Source organism: Helicoverpa zea, chromosome 31 (assembly GCF_022581195.2).
Source record: "Helicoverpa zea isolate HzStark_Cry1AcR chromosome 31, ilHelZeax1.1, whole genome shotgun sequence".
Taxonomy (NCBI): Eukaryota; Metazoa; Arthropoda; class Insecta; order Lepidoptera; family Noctuidae; genus Helicoverpa; species Helicoverpa zea.
The window spans coordinates 11,902,724-11,920,413 of NC_061482.1; the positions used below are offsets into that span (position 1 = coordinate 11,902,724).

The following is a 17,690-nucleotide window of genomic DNA, read 5'->3' on the forward strand; positions in this document are numbered from 1 at the left end:
TATCTTAGTTTGGGTTAGGGTTTTCAAATTGGTTGTTACGAAAAAAAAGAGTACTTACATACAACTTAGAATGATATAAGGGCGTTATATATTCTTAAGTTAGACAACACAGGTACGTTTTTCTAAAATATTTTTTTTTGCTAGAGTAGCGAAGACGCTGGACCTATTTCGAAAATAATATTTAATGGTTTAAGATATTTTAAAGAAATAAAACATAGCATATGATCGTTAGTTTTTAATTAACGTGTAACATTGACTTATGATATAAGTAAGTACAGGATAATATTTTTTTTGTATTTTGCTTATCCTACTGTACATTTTAATTAAGCATGCTTACATTACTAACAGGTTGAGGCTAAATCGATCAAAGAATCAATAATATTTTTTATAAGTTATAATAATTATAAGTTCTTTGATAGATGTAGCCTGAAAGAAAATTCTTTCGCAGTCAGTAACCGCTTATAAATTATAACGCTTGGTGTTAGCAAAAGGTTTGCATTTGTCTGTCATGTATGAAATCAACTTCAACTTTTCTCATTATCTAAAAATAAATGCATTATTGGCGTTAACCTGCTTAGTACTTAACTTTTATAGGTTCTTCATAACCATTAAAGGATACAATATTTTCAAATGACAAGAGTAGGTATATTGTGTAAAAAAATTTGATATGTTGGGCTTGGCAAGTAGGTATATAATGTGATAGTAACCGATTGTCATATTTAGTTAAGTACTTTATGATCATAAGTAGGTATATAAATGGCTATAGATTTAATTACTATATAACATGATACAGTGTGTCGTCTCGAGCTCAAACCTGAACATGAATGGTGCCAGTAAGTACACATTTTTTATTTATCTAAAGCAGTCAAGAAATTGGTACAATCAAAAATAATAGGTACATAATAACGTATAATGTATATAATCTGTCTCACATAGCTTTAAACTCCTTGTATAATTTATCAAAATAAATAGTTTTATATCTAGGTAATGATTATTAAGATTAAGAAATAAAATTGATAAAAACTGAAACCTTTCATGACTAGAATAAATGCTCTTAAACTACAGATTATTTTGTGTAACTTAGGTCCAACTTCACCAACAACACACTCAATCGTTTTTCTGAAAACGACTTTTTACTTTGAAACTTAAACCTGAAAATTCACAGGTTTACCTAATATTTTTTTTAAGACAACTGACGTTTATATTGCCGATGAAATTGGGCCTCAAAATGGTTGACGGCTATATATTTTTAGGATAAATCTAATTGGAAATCTAGTGGTTCTTGGGACGGGAGATTCTGTCTTCAGTTGGCTTAAACTCGAAGGTTCATGTCTCCGAGCCGATGTACTGGCCACATACACTCGCAACCCGCTGGTATCACCATGGTGCTGGTTTCCCAACAATCGCTGTAAAAATAAAATATGATGTGTGTTATTCGTCGCTAATTAATTAAGAAAAATATTTTTAATTAAAACCTTAAAATATAAGATGCAAAATAATATAAAAAAAACCTTGACGTAAAAGACAGCATTTTCATAAGTAAGTACGTAAACAGTCGCATTTTGAAAAGATGAGGTGACTCTTAATTATTTTTGTAATATCCTTCATTTAGTAGCAATTAAAAGTACATTTGCTCATACGTTTTTTTGTGTATATTATGGTGTTTTTTTTTTTCTTAATATAATAATGTTAAATATTATGAAGAGACCACTGAGTTAAGATTTCTGAAGGACTACGGGTTAATCAATACCAGATCATCAAACCACTGGCGCACTTGCGAACTCATACGTATAAGTGATATTCTGACTAAACCATAAGTAAATGCTGCAAAAATCAGATCCGCCATCAAAATTATTGTCTCCGTGTAAACGTCGCCGAAACAGGCAATAACAAATTTCCTATTACCAAAATCTAAGTAGTTATATTAACAATGCACGCTAAATTTTTATTTGCATTACATCGTATACCTAAGAGTGCGTCTACACGGTGCATGTAGCTGGAGCAAGTTAACATGCGCAAGTGACAAGTGACAAGAGCACTCGGGTGCTTATTTTGCGTTGGTACATACGCGAGTCGCTGAGCCCGCACGTTTTTAAAATGCATGTAACCTGCGCTGCGCATGTACCGTGTAGATGCACCCTTATTCAGTAGTTCACGAGTTGTCAACGAATATTATTCAATCAGAGTTGTCGATTGTTTGTTTAATAGTTTTGTCAGTCGGCAATACACGTGACAGTGACTTGCTTGCAGTCTATTAATGCAATGTGCTCCTCTTGCTACGAAAACACATAAGGGCTTTATATGATTGACGTCTATTGACTAAAAATAGACTTCTTTAGAAGGAAGGAAGGTTCTTCTTTGGAAGAAGGCTAACCGTACGAAAACAAAGCATTCCGATTTTCCACCCGCTTATTCCAAGTGTATTTAAATATTAATATTATACTTAAATATAGAATGCCTATTTAAAATACAAACCTATTGTATCGTCTTCTAGTCAGGTGGATAGTTTTGTTCCACTGCACACAGGCAAACCCGAGGCTTGAACATATCTGAAAGGAATCATAGAGCAAAGTTCAAATATAGATTTTGTTTCGATTTATTTACAATAGGTAGAGTTTCATTCATAACTTTTTAGTAGCGAACTTCGGACAAGAAAAACTTCTCGACATTAAGTACCTGAACATCAGATGCGAATAGACACATATTGCTAATCTATGAATTGAAAAGTTACATGGCCTGAACGTACTACACCATTGACTGTGTGAAGTACACTTCGGCAGATAGTGCAAAAGGAAATGTTGCTCATCGGTTATATTAGAGTCAAAACTATACCAATTTTGCAGTTATTTTCATTATGCAAACTCCACAGCTTTTTCAACCATAGGAAGTAGTAACTACACATTTGTAGCGAAAGTATATGCACTGAGAAGGTTCCGTCATATTGACCCGATTCCCGATGCAAATTTTTCGCTAAACGCAGTCCAAAGTTCAGAAATTGATAGTTAACAAATTATACCTACACGTCTGCTATTTACTAAATAAATATGAAATACAGGTCAATGTGCATCGAAGACCTTGTTTAAAAATTCTAACGCAAAATACCTAATGCTTGTCCTCAAAAAATCTGAGTGTTTGCGTTCGCATTACTGGGTGACATTTGCTTTATATTAAGCCTACTCGCACAAAGTAGACTTTTAGTCGGCCGATAGTTTGATCAGTCGCCTCTTTGGCACGGAGATGTATTGGAGATTTATTTGATTACTTAAATGCATGATTTTCAAAAAAAAAACAAGACTAACCATCGCCAATTGTCAGCCGACTGTTTAGTCTGCAACTCTGCAGTGTACGGGTAGACTAGGTGACCATGGGTGTGTGTGACATAGCGCAATTTATTAGAACACTTTCTTCGTGTATTATATTGAGGAATCTAGACTTGAAGTTAAGGGAGTTCGTGGGTGAGTATCAACTGCCACCAAGCAAGTTGACCGATCGAGACTACATGGTGCTCGCCAGTGTGTGATGAAATTGAATTGAAGAAAGACTTGTTTGTGAGTCAGAAAGGCTGCCAAGCGGCGGCTCCTGGTGATTTGAATTTTTTTTTTTTAAATTGAGAACCATCATAAACTCCCTAAATGGATTGTGGTGATCAAAATTATCTATGTAATGTGATGGGATAGAGTTGGATGTAAGTATGAATACTAACCTCATTAGTGTCTCCGATATCCTCATTCGACCACATGGTGCAACGAACTTCTTCGTAATAAGCTGGTCTGTATTCATACTCATTGGTATTCAGCTTCTTAATTTTCCTTTCCAAATGACAGATCGGGTAATGTTTCTGAAATAGCAACCATAAATTATTTTATTAATATTGCTAAAGTTAAAAATAGATAGTAAACAAGATTGCATCCGAAACTAAAATATATTATGTAGAGGTCAATGCATCTCTACGCTTTGGTAAATTTCCACGCACCACTTGACTCCGTAGAAGCCAGTATCGTGCAACTCAAAACAATCGACTATTTCTCAATTATTGCGTAATTGCATAAATCTTTACTTGGGTAATTATGACCGTGTCTAAAAATAGCTGTGGAATAATTTGGAAATTGTTGGTGTTATTTAAGATTGAGATAAAACAAGGTTGATTGATAGCGCTTCAACTTTATACTAACAGACATTTTAAGGTTATGTTTTAAGTTTATTTGGTTTCCATACAGTCATACAGTCGCATTGGGTGTGTATGGAAATGTCCGCCGCCCGAAAATTTTCTCTCGTCCCGTTAGTTTGTGATTATTCGACCCCCTCCCTCCCCTACTCCCCTGGCCTTCCCCCACGCTCCGGCACTGTTTCCAATATATACTTCTTTAAATGTTTCAAGGACTGAATAACAATGTTTTATGCTGAAGGCACCTGCCGAAACACTACCTTTCTATAGAATAGAGTATGTAGGTAACTACTTATACTTTGGTTTTTTAATTAGCCCAAAGGATACTACGTCTCATAAGCTTGATTATTAATTACGAAGTCTGCATCAAGCAATAATAAACCGAGTTGATTGATTAATCCGACGATACATACTCGGGTCGTACCGTACTACGTAGAAATATGAATACAAATTTCCGATGTAGGATCTGCAATCTAATTTTGATCATTTATTTTGATAAGTTGGTAAGTATATACATATATAATAGACGTTACCGTTTTAACATGTTCACATATCTCTCATCTAGATATGTGAATCTTACGGGTATTAGCTTTCTTTAGTAGATACAACGAAGGAACAAATAGCTGTCAAAACTAATAATTACTGTCTGAGCTGCACTTAAAATGTCATCTATTTGAGTACCTACCTATGTTACCGATTTATCTATATACCTATTCCGTTTTTCTACACTGGGTTGAGATGAAGTTGTGATAACTTCATTTATAGTTCGAGATGATTAAAAAGGGATTTTTATAAATTCTGCGGTTTTGCAGTACACAATTGGTACGACTACACACGTCATGGTTCAATTATGCAAGATTCGCATTGAAAGCGAACAATTGTCATCGCAGCATTTAATTTGATTTGTTCATTTTATTTTGTAACCACCGTAATTTACGTCAGAGTGCACAATTATAAAGCATTTGCGACTTTTTTTCTCACTTCTCGAATAATACAAAAATAGTTTTTATTTTGTTTTGATTCCTGAATTAGATAAGGCATTGTTCAGACTTTTGTGATATCCTTATTACTCCATTGTTTTAACCTAATAGTCAGTGTGTATGGGTATTGTTATTTTATTTTATCGCAATCTCAACTTTAACCGTTTAATGTGTGATTCATACTTGGCGGAGTGCAATGTCAATTGGCTGACTAATTTTGTTGTTGACCTAATACTGCAGCCAACCTGTATTAAATTAATGGCATGGTGCAACTTGACCTTTTTGCCTTTATGAGAATTTTACTGGGTGACGAGCATTGATGATAATGTACCGTTTAGAAACAATGGAAATAATATTGTACTGTAAAAGTAATGAGGTTTCTGGTTTTCAGTCATTTTCATTTTTAAATTAAAACGTTTTACAATTATTTAGTTAGTAATTTTTTTTTAACTCTTGGACAACGTACTCAGATTTTTCCATCATTTTAACAAAAACTAGATGTTGCTACGGGTTACCAAAATTGTATTTAATTAATTATTCGTATTTTTTGTTGTCTACTAGTGTTTTTGTATGACTTGTAAGTCGAGGTCACAGCCGAGTCTTCCTGGTGTATAAAAACCAACTAACCTGTGCTCCCAGCTGCCTCAACTCTCGAGGTCCTTGGAGTGATGCCGTGTATTCAGGTAGCAACTGTAAAAATATAAAAAGGAGAACAGGCATTATTGGAATGCAAAGTTTTGGACATTAACACAGAATCTGCAGACAGACACTTAGTCCCTATTTCGACATGAGTACATAATGAGTATTTTAAGCATCATTTTTTTTTTAGTAACATGATCTTCTTCATGAGAGCAATATATTTTAGAAATAAAATGAAGAATTGAATGGCGAAAAGACCAATAGTAGGTAGGCAGGATGACATAAACCAACGAAAAAACCATCTGCTTTAAAGTTTTTGTGGCAAAGAGCAGGCCCGTCAATGAAGCCTGAAGTTAACAAAAAACATTTTAAACCGCTTTGAGAAAAGAACAGGTAAGATATGAAAAATAAATCATCTATCAATGCATATTTTTTCATACCGCGCATTATTATTACTAACGTTCATTTATTGTGTCAATTTAGAGAGTAAGTATGTCAATTTATGATGCTAAATACCTACCAGGAAGACATGCGCATAAAGAGTTGTCGTAGTCCAGTTATAAGGTAACCCTTTAATGGAACTATGCCTGCTATGACTTTACCTCCGCGGGGTCTTCACAATCGACGTCAGAAGAAACACGCTGTCTCATCTCTTGTTGTCTACTCCTCTCAAGTCTTCCACGTGCTGAGTTCAGAATCTTTTCAGGGTCAGGAATCCTGAGGACATGCTCTATAAATTCTCTAGCTGTTTCTTCGTTTGACTGTGAATAGGCCAGGCAAAAGGTCACGCATAGCGCCTGAAACATGTAATAACAATTATTTACCACCAAACCGTCTTTCACTCAAACCCGAATCGAAGCCCGACTACAAAGTTCCATTATATTACAATGCTAATACATCTGGGGCCCGATTCTCCTAAGTAAATAATCTCAAAATTGAATAGAAATCGAATCGCAATATGATCGCAATAGCAGTTTTAACCATATCGCGCATTCTGCTACTAATAAAACCAATCGTATTCCAATGACATTCAATTGGTTTGCGATTGGTCTGCCATTTGGTCTATAGGGTAGTTTGCTCTACAATCATATTGCAATCGTAAAGAATTTGCAGACAATATCATTCATTATTGAATCATAGAAACGTGTATTTATAAAAGAAAAAATAGCAGAATGCCACATACGCTTCAATCGTAATTGAGTCGTGATTGGATCTCAGTCGGTTGTGAATCGTTTGTCGCAGTAAAATTAGTAGAATCGCGCCCCTGTCCCATTAGAATACAGGTACCTAAGAGACGCACAATAGTCCAGAAGAGGTCATGTTCGACGTAATGTTCTCTAAAAATAGCGTTAGTCCAAAGATTGATATTTATAGCATAGGAAAAGGCACAATCCAGAGACGCTATTGGACACAATGAATAAATTACTTTGTTACTACTTTGAAAGGGATCACTCCTATATTTAAACTGCAAAAACCTGAAAATGTGTAACTAAGTATATCGGTAATTCTTGTTCCAGTCTCACATTTAATTTGTGTAGTCGTAAAAATATGTAGAGAATTTACTAATAACTTTTCTACGCATGACTGCGCCTTCAAAAATTTCAGACGCAAGCCCACGCGTGTATCAATTGTTTTTCTTGGGATAGTCATATTCGTCTCCATCAACAGATCTGGGAGGCAGACGAGATGGCGTATGCGTCCATCTCGAGACACAAATAAGAGTTTATTCAGCTGATTAGTACCGAGCGAATGTCCCGCGCTCTGATTGGCAGACATTCGTTCAGATCTCGGCTGCTGCTGTACTACACAGGAACCCAGAGGTTGCCAACATTGTGTAGGAACAACAAGAAGATATACATCAAGTTTAGTATTGATATGTATGTATAATCAATGTTATTAGAATTTATTTGAATTAGAAATCGGTATGATTTGAAATCATTTCCGCGAGGCTTATGCAGGTCCTTTCTGAATTCGTATCGAAATATAATATCCTAAAGTAAAATAAATAAACATCGTATCCTAAATAGGGATCAATTATTAGAGCCTACGTAAATTAAACGAGAATCGATTGTTGCGTCTCTAAAATAGGAGTTCGAAATAAAGTGGTAATAGATAGTAAATAGAGCAACAGAACAATTTCAATTAAAACTGTCTAAAAAAAACCTTCAACAATTGGTGTCCTTGAATCTTGCATCCCGGTGTGTATCACAGCAATCTCAGTAGTAATAATGTTTGTGAATGAAAGAGTCCGATTGTCGAACCCTGCGGTAACAAGCGGCCCGTACTCGCACGCTCGTGCGCATTAGGTCAATATAGCAACCGTGGTGATGGAACCTTGCTATTGTTATTGTTTTCACTACAAACAGCATCTATTTGTGATATCTAACGTAAATTGGATTTAATTAGAAAAGAACCAAAGTTCTTAGTGAGTTCTCAGTTCGATTCAATGTCGTCAGTGGAAATTGTGAGTTTTTTACGCTCGCCGCTTGAAGGGTGAGTTTTTTTTTCATTTAAATTATGTGTTATTTATAAAATGAGTCTATTGCGAATTGCAGGTAGGTACTGTGTTTGCCAAAATATTTTTTTTTCATGGTATTTTTGACTTGCGCTGGCGCGGACTTGCTTGTTTGCTGATGGATTTATAGAATTATAAAAAATTAATTGTGAACCAATTGTATCAAAGCAAACCTTCTGCAGCGCTAGGTAAACTGATTATTTGCTATTACTTGGTAAGTATACGATCTCAAAAAGATTTTTTACGAAAGCCTTACTTATATGCATATGTTTGAATATTTTGTACAAAACGACACAAAACTCACCAGTATTGAATGTAAAGGAAAAACGTGATTCGACCTTAACAAAACCGTCCTACACAATACATTTTATTGTTGGATAAAAGAGCTGGTTGTATACACAATAGAATTCTATCATTCTGTTTCCTACTCTAGCCCTAGGAGTATTATATCCTGGTCAATAAAACAGCTATGTAACCCATAAATAAACAACATATTGCAAGTTGAAAAGGAAACATTTTTTTATTAATTTTGGTGCCAAAATACGATTTGAAAAATTCTTATAAAGCAAGGCAAGCTACACTATAACCAAGTAACTCACCTAAGCTATATTTTGTTACGGTACGGGAAAAAAATCCCCCGGGACGGAAGAAACCGCAGGAATACAGCTAGTAAATCAGACAATCAGTATGAAAATCGTGTTACCGTGAAATCTGCAAATCAATCTACTTATGTTTGTGAAAAATCTTGGCTTTTAGATTCCGTTATAAATAAATTATATTTCTTTTAACAGCCTTTAACTGATTTATTGTCTGTAGACTGGACGTACACCAATCTATGTTACTATGTATACTCTATGACTTACATTAAATCAGTCTCATAAAAACAGGTGTACCTAATAATAACAATTCCTGTACTACCCACATGACGTTATTTATTTCCGATAAGAAGTTCACGCTAAGATACGCTTATTTCATTGGGAACGTTTGATTTTCAAATAGGTACGTTGATTACGTTGACGTTTAAAACTACGTACGTGGAGAAATTGCGAAAAATTCTCAGTAATAGTGCAAAAGTGTTGTGTTGTTCTCGACTAAAATGTGTTGGCTGTGCAGTGTTACAATATGTTTAGTTCTAAATGTGTTGGCTGTGCATTTGTTTTTTTTTTGAAGAATAATTGAGTGCGTGCTACTAGAAATGGGACACCTTCTGAAACGGTATAAAAACTTTTATTGTGTTATTAAGTTTAGTTATTTTACAGATTAAAAATTTTGTTCGTTTTTTTTTGTTTACAATAGCACTTATATGTTGTTATCACTTTTGACTGATCTATAATGATCATTTACTTCTCAATATTAAAAGTTTCATTTCTCTACTGAATGTATGAGTACTTTTATGTCACTGTTGTTAAGAAATTCATAGTTAGGTTATTTATTTATTGCAGACCTTTTATTTAATGATAAGTATTCACGAAGCCTTTGTAGGCTCCTAACTAAGCCACCATAACCTCGGTTGGGATTCTATTGTTTTTTTTATTTCTTCTTCTTCTTTCTCCTGCCCTGTACCCAATTTTACTTGGGGTCGGCGCAATATGTCATTCTCTTCCATTTTCCGTTTTTTTATTTAAATCCGAGTATTTGCCTTCACCTTTGTGACATAATGTAATACAATTTATTGCAAGTGTGAACCTAATTGATTTAACGCATTACACCAGCCGTACCGATCTGCACGAGTGGGTTTACCAAAACCGATTGTATTGTATACCTAAGTAATAATCTGTTGAACAATCCATGTACAGAATAAGATTTATGTAGAACCATTTCCCGCTAATGGCTAAGGCTGCCTGTGCATATTTAATAAAGGAGCTCCTCAGTTCGACCTGTATGTTTGTAAGTATGTATTTACCTATGTATGTTTTCTGCGCGACATTTGGGACAACCGATTTTGATTTTCAGCATCGTATTTATCATACTTAGGAGGTTTGAAATAAGTCTTATTTTTTGTAGGTAAAATTCAAATCGGTGAAACAACTTTGACGTACAAGCTACCTATATGTAGGTAGGTAGTGCGATTTAGGTACTTTTGAATTTATGATATTAATGTCAGGATTTCTGTTACAGATCCCGCAAAGCAGAGATGCGGACTAAAAGTGGTACCTTCAGAATGAACGTAGCCCCGGAGACTGGAGGTTTATTCAAAAAACAACAAAAGGGAGAAGGGTAAGGATCAATTTAGTTAGAGTTAGAGAGTTAGAGACCACTGCTGGGGGCGATTCTACTTAAGCGACATACGATTCACATCCGACTGAGATCAGATCACGACTCAATTACGATTAAAGCGTATGTGGCATTCCGCTATTTTTTCTTTTAAATAAACGTTTTATCCGTGTCTGTGAATCAATAATGAATCATATTGTCTGCAAATTATTTACGATTGCAATATGATGGTAGAGCAAACTACCGTATAGACCAAATGGCAGACCAATCGCAAACTAATCGAATGTCATTGGAATACGATTGGTCTTATATTAGTAGCAGAATGCCCGGTAAGGATTAAAACTGCTATTTTGCGATTCGATTTTGACATCATTAACTTAGCAGAATCGGGCCCCAACTGGCTAGTTTGGTAATTATAATAAATTCAAGCAGCACAATTAAACCATCTACCACAAGCTACCAACGAAAATGGTTAACATTTTGAGTTAGGTGGCGGGTGCTAAAGCTAAAGTGATGACCACGAACACTGTCAAGAGTGATAGTGACAAGAAAGATAAAGAACATACGGTGCAAATTTTGGATACTATTTGTCATTATGTATTTACAATGCGGCCAAAACTTGCTATAGTTTAACAAGCTGAAGAGGTAGAGTTAACACATCTCTAGCCTCCGCCCCTACGACGACCCACTGACCAGATATTGTGTTTTCAATCGTTTCATACTTATACTTTAAAATTTTCAAAAACAGGTCGAGGTTCTATGCTTAGCCGTTCGTGTTTATTTTTATTGTTTGCGGCTTTTGTCAATCATTGAGTAGTGACCTAAAAACAACACCCAGACTGTATTATCTTGTTAGACTGATGCTTGGTTCTTTGGACCTTAACATGTCAGTCCTAATAATACCTAGTCAATTCGCTCGTTCCTGCCATCCTTTAGGTAAGTCAGGTCAGGGTCTAGCTAAAGACGTAAATCACGTCAAGTGAGGGGAATACTTTTAATGAACTAAGCTTTTACAGAAAATCATCGTTTAGGACGGTTCCACATAGCAAGAAATAGCATAGCAAAAACATAATCTGGACTAGGCACCTAATACCTAATGAGTAGGCAAAGGCATAATGAATTTGAACCTAAGTCTGTGGTGTCCATTTTTTCATAGTTTGTCCATAAAAAGACTCAGATGAAAAAAAAAACAGAAAGCAATATTATGTAGTTATTTCTATTCCTACTAGGTAGATGTACAAGGGCAACACAGCGAGCATATTAGAGATTTTTAAATAAATTAAAAAAAAAGAACTCTTTAAAAAATTACCTGAAGAATGATGAAACACCGAACGGCCATCTTGGAATCTTTCCTTTAGAATGTTTCGTGGAGGCTAGTTCCCGAACCACGACTGTCGGTTTAATAAATGATTCTTCCAGGCAGAAACTCTTTTATATCAGGCATTATCTTAATCCTTTCCAACTGTCGAAGTGTTTTAATTAAATATCCAGGTTTGTTTTTGCGATGAGAATAGTGTGGATGTTCTCACAAGTGGGCAGTTTAGAAGTATATAGAAGTACCATATTTTATTCTGAAGCTGTCTTAATTGGCCGATAAGTGAAGGGCTAGAGTGTAATTAATAGAGGGTATATGAGGAGGGGTCAAAAATAGCCGCAATGTTACATTATGTTTACATCTTTCGTACGTATTATAGTGAAATAATAGTCAATTGTTTGTATATGTATGTTATATTGCTATACATTATAATTGAAATTACACTCAATGGCCATTCATTTACAGTTTTGATTAACGACCAATGTTAATAATAATCGCTCTACATTTGTTTTTACAATAAATTGACGAAAGCTTATCTTCCATCCAGTATTTTGATAAAAATAAATCAAGCATTACGCGTGTGATTCTGCTTTGCTTACTATCGGGTACTACGATCCTGTAGGAAGTGCTACGCTTATTCGTAGCCAATGTGCGGCCTAGGATTGCGTAGCCACTACGATAATTTCGTTATTATTTACGTGTAAAGAAAATAAAGTTGTAGGTAATAATCATTTTGATCATTTCCTTATTTCTTGCTTAAAGCAAATTAAATTCTTATTTTCATAAATATTTTATATTAATTTAAGTTTTTCATCTATCAAATAAATAAAAAAAACTATATAGGTACTTAGGTACTTCTTACCTAAAAAAGAAATTCACTGTCGTATCCCCATTTTCTAACGTAAACGAAACAAATAATTTTCTATATTAGTTGCCAGTTTTTACAACAGAGAGATTAAAACAAAGATAACAACGGGATACTCTCTGATTATTCCCGACGATTGTCAATTTACTAAATGTCAGCCTATAATAATTAACGCAATCTGCGTCATTAGCTAAAACAAACCAAATAAGCGTATATTTACGTAGACACTTAACACTGTTAGAAAAACACAAAGCGTTCCTTTTCTTAGAAATTCAATTTTGAAAATGGAAACCAAATTATAAGTGGAAGTTTCTGATGGATTGGCTGACCAGCTTATTTCAAATGTTTCCTTTAAAAAAAACAAGGTTGAGCTGAAAGGACTTAAAATAACGACTTGGGAGAGTGAATTAACTTTTACTTAATTAATGTTTTTTCATTGATGTCATGTCATGGAAGTTTTCTTGTGGAATTAGTGAATGAGCTTTATTTATTTGTGAATAGTGGGATTCGTGTGTGAAGATGTCAGGAATTGGACCATGTTTCATTTTAACTTTACGGATATAACGTTAGACTAGGTTAGGACTAAATCACCATTTACCTTAACTACAAAAAATATGCTGTATTATAGTACTGTGCTAGCTATTGGTAGGTATAGATAGATACATACTTACATATAGTGTACAGAGAACTGTACGCATTTTATATCACTGCACTTTATCATTTTGTATCAATAAGTATATCAATATATTGTATTCTCGTCACAGAAGTTAGTGTTATTTTGTCATTTCTTCGCGGTCTTCCCGTCTATATCAACGAGAAGCAGTCAACCTATCAACTATCAACCAAGTGTTGGCGCTATCAACCCCTACATCATCCTCCGAGCCTTTTTCCCAACCATGTTGGGGTCGGCTTCCAGTCTAACCGGATTCAGCTGAGTACCAGTGCTTTACAAGAAGCGACTGCCTATCTGACCTCCTCAACCCAGTTACCCGGGCAACCCGATACCCCTTGGTTAGACTGGTGTCAGACTTACTGGCTTCTGACTACCCGTAACGACTGCCAAGGATGATCAATGACAGCCGGGACCTACAGTTTAACGTGCCATCCAAAACACACCCAACTAACAATTTAACGTCGTTTAAAAGTTTAATAAACGTTATCTTAATTCCATCGATCGTAATACCTAAGTCGCACTTACGTTATAATAACGTTTACTAAACGCGAAAATGGCCCCAGTTATATGACCAACATTGTCGTATAACAGACATACAAAAGTCACAAGCTGACTTCGTTAAGTCATTCAAAAGTCGTATGAACGTTATGGAATTACCACTTTCGTCGCGCAGAAGTCGCATCATAACTTTACAACGGCTTGTTTGTTGTATTGTCGTCATAAGGGCGTTTTTGAATGATTAAAACGTTTTATTTGAGTCAAGGAACAACACCTGTAAAACTTATTCATTTTTCTTGATAGTGACACGGGGTTTGTGGTTTTGTAATAAAAAATTACAAGGAAATAAAAGGTGATGAGTGTTATTTAACTTATATTTATATATCTCGCTAATAAATGTATCTGTCTCTCATGCCGTTTAGTTCGACTTGGTATTAAAGTTTTATGATACTATACCTATATGTATTTATTTCAGATTTTCATGCCCTCTCGCAATTTTGTGTTTTAATGATTATATTTTTATTAATAAAAATATTTTTATTTCTAAAAATGTAGGACATTGTTGCTTTTGTCACACACCTATCTCTTTACGACGTTTTAAAGACATAAAGTCGTATTAAGGTTATTTCAAGACCATGCAATACGCCATGACAGCTAGTTATCCAAGGATCCATTAAGGAAATCTCGATTTACTTTCCTTTTGAAAGTTCCACTACGTTTAAGTCTACTCCACATTTTTTTTGCTTCAATTTTTCGTAGTCAACTTAATTAAATATTCCGTAAATAGAGCGGACTAGCCGTTTTACAGTCAAAAACTGACTTAAATGCGACTACAAGTTTGATTAAAGTTAGGGCATGACATTAAACGTACATCATGTAATATATATGTTATATTTGAGTATTAAATAAACAACCAAGTCATTTAAGAGTCTCCAATTGACCGCTGTAAAACAGGATTGTGATCGTTATATAAACGTCACTGTGAAAACGTTTATACAACTGCTACATTACATAGATGTCATATAAAGGTTTTCAAAGACCTAATTTGGTCAGTTCAAAACGTTTAATAGACTATAACGTTAGTGTGACTATTGCGTTGTCGTAAAAACGTTTTAGCTAAGACTGTAATATAACGTCGTTTAGTTTAGTCTTATCAACGTTGCTAAGACCAGCTTATTATGACATATTCGTCGCACTACTAATAAGTTAAATCAAAGACGTCTACAGGACCTAGTAGTCATCTCACTATCATTATAAGACTGCTATCCAACTTTATGTCGTATAAGTTAAACCTTATATGACGTTTTTGTTTGTTGGGCAGTCATTGGTGTCCAAGATATACTTACGCTTACAACACCTACATATAGAGTACTAGTTTCTGCCAGCGGTTTCACTCGCTTCCCGTGGGAACTACTTCCCGTACCGGGATAAAAAGTAGCCTATAGCCTTCCTCGATAAATGGGCTATCTAACACTGAAAGAAATTTTCAAATCGGATTATCGGACCAGTAGTTCCTGAGATTAGCGCGTTCAAACAAACAAACAAACTCTTCAGCTTTATAATATTACTATAGATGTAGAGCCGAGACACAACACGAACTTTTCGTCACGAATCGTTTGTATTACGTGTGCCAACTCAGCATTTCGGCATGTTCCAAGAACAGTTTTGTCGGAAGGGTGTCGTGTTAGGGCTATTCCACGGGAGGTTACGCGACACCACGCAGTGCAACACGAGCCCGCCTACTCGTGTCAACACTCGATTTTTAGTTGAGTATTAGGGTTCCGTACCCAAAGGGTAAAACGGGACCCTATTGTTTTCGCTCCTCTATCCGTCCGTCCGTCTGTCACCAGGCCGTGTCTCATGAACCGTGATAGTTAGAGAGATGAAATTTTCACAGATCATGTATTTTTGTTGCCACTATAACAACAAATACTGAAGACTAGAATTAAATAAATATTTTGGGGGGCTCCCATACAACAAACGTGATTTTTTTGTCCGTTTTATAAATAACTAGCTTTTGCCCGCAACTTCGTTCGCGTGGAATAGTGACTACCAACAGATTTTTGATTTGACCAATAGATGGCGCTATATGTCCGGAATATTTTATTTTTTTTTGTAATAAAAACTATCCTATGTCCTTTCTCAAGTTTCAAACTATGTCTGTACCAAATTTCACACAAATCGGTTCAGTAGTTTAGGCGTGAAGAAAAGACAGACAGACAGACAGAAAGACAGACAGACAGACAGACAGACAGAGTTACTTTCGCATTTATAATATTAGTTTGGATGGTACGGAACCCTTCGTGCGCGAGTCCGACTCGCACTTGGACAGTTTTTTATTGTTCTTTTATACGTATTCGATTTATAAGTATAGTAATATTCAGTTATGTAATGTAGGTATGTATTGTATTTTCTATGGGCCCAAGTTGCCTGATGTAAACAAGTAGGTAAATAAAAATATCGGTGTTGAGACTCTACTAAGTTCCGATTAATTCCGAATAACATCAAACAATACGCGGTTCTTATTAAAAATAATAAATTTTCTCATTTACAGAACTATGACTGGCGATATTGTTTCTGCTGGGGCTCATGGCGTGTTTAGACAGGTACGTTAAAATTAACTATCTATTACGGTATCCTTTCATTACTTTATCTATCCCAGTTTTAAGCGATTTTTAGCTTGACCAAGTAGGTAAGTACTTGATACACCAGGATGGCTGGCCACATAGATTCACGTGAGTACGTCACACCACATGGCGACCCTGCCAGGATAGCGACTCTATTTTCTACTAAGTACTTCGACTTATGTACATGGAATTTCTACAATATTTCTCAATCTTCAAGACTTCGGGATATTGGTTGATTTTGGACATTGCATTGGCGGCCGTCCATCAAGATTTTTACGATTTTTGGAATATCAACGAAGAACACCAACCAAGAACGAACCAACGCCATGGGCACAACGCAAAGCAAAGAACAAGTGGTCATTGCACAGTCTGCAGCCGCAAGCAAACACGCAAAAGCGACGGCGGAACACCTTCAGATGAACAATATGCTTCTGTCCATAATATGCGCTTGTATGCTGCTGGCAGTGTTGATCGGATTCTTCTGCCTGTACAAAGGATGCCACACCAACTGGATGCAGATGTTATGGACCAAGTGATAAATTGGGCAGTATACATAATGCCCGGTCATTATGAAAAATGCCCAATATGAGAGAGCAATTTGATGATAATTATTCAAATAATCAAATTGACCGGGCACTATACATATTGCCCGTGAACTTTTGGGCAAAGTAATACAAACATATTTAATTTCATTTTTTTAACATAACACATCCCATATTAATTGACCCAGCATGGAAGTAAGCATGCAACATGCAGCAAGCATCGCTTCTGTCACGGCTCCGGCGCTGCGGGGCTCCGGCGGTCCCATGCGAGCTTATCGTCGCAGATGGTTTTCACGCTCACCACCGCAGCTTCGGCTTACTGGCCGGCTAAGCCGGCCAGCCTCAGCCGCGGCGGCGAGCGCTTCAACTACCTGCGCCTCAGCTCGCAGGCCGCCTCGCCCCTCCGCGCCTACGCGGTTTTGAATTGCACTCTAGGGGTAAGGCAGACAAGACTACGTGGAGTCGGTTTTGCAGCGATTCGTTTTCTTCACTAAGTTTAATTTTTAATACAATGTTTTGAATCCAAATTAAATTCGACCATAAAAAAAACGAGCCAAGAAAAATGAGATCAAGAAAAACGAGGCCGAGTAAGTAAATCAGATGACAATTGTCCAATTAATAATTTTGTGGCTAGACTTGTAATTTTCCATTAAAATA

At 35.7% G+C, this 17,690-nt stretch overlaps 1 protein-coding gene and 1 long non-coding RNA gene across 2 annotated transcripts; one reads left to right on the forward strand and one right to left on the reverse strand.

Moving 5' to 3' along the window:
- Positions 1 to 222: 222 nt before the first annotated feature.
- On the reverse strand, positions 223 to 11,926 carry LOC124644959. The gene is made up of 6 exons (XM_047184656.1): positions 11,823 to 11,926; positions 6,387 to 6,581; positions 5,773 to 5,835; positions 3,704 to 3,838; positions 2,476 to 2,549; positions 223 to 1,406 (listed from the first exon to the last, which is right to left on the reverse strand). The coding sequence occupies exons 1-6, from the start codon at positions 11,850 to 11,852 to the stop codon at positions 1,313 to 1,315; spliced, it is 591 nt and encodes a 196-aa protein (XP_047040612.1). The 5' UTR covers positions 11,853 to 11,926; the 3' UTR covers positions 223 to 1,312.
- On the forward strand, positions 8,145 to 16,470 carry LOC124644961. Its single transcript, XR_006986129.1, has 3 exons — positions 8,145 to 8,277; positions 10,418 to 10,516; positions 16,419 to 16,470. It is a non-coding gene; the product is annotated as an uncharacterized LOC124644961 (long non-coding RNA).
- Positions 16,471 to 17,690: the final 1,220 nt, after the last annotated feature.

Excerpts from the sequence above, each read along its gene's own strand:
- LOC124644959 (XM_047184656.1), bottom strand. The coding sequence starts at position 11,852 with ATGGCCGTTCGGTGTTTCATCATTCTTCAG. Across the intron at positions 2,550-3,703 it reads ATATCGGAGACACTAATGAG|ATATGTTCAAGCCTCGGGTT; the intron begins GTTAGTATTCAT and ends GATTCCTTTCAG. Across the intron at positions 1,407-2,475 it reads ACTAGAAGACGATACAATAG|CGATTGTTGGGAAACCAGCA; the intron begins GTTTGTATTTTA and ends TTATTTTTACAG.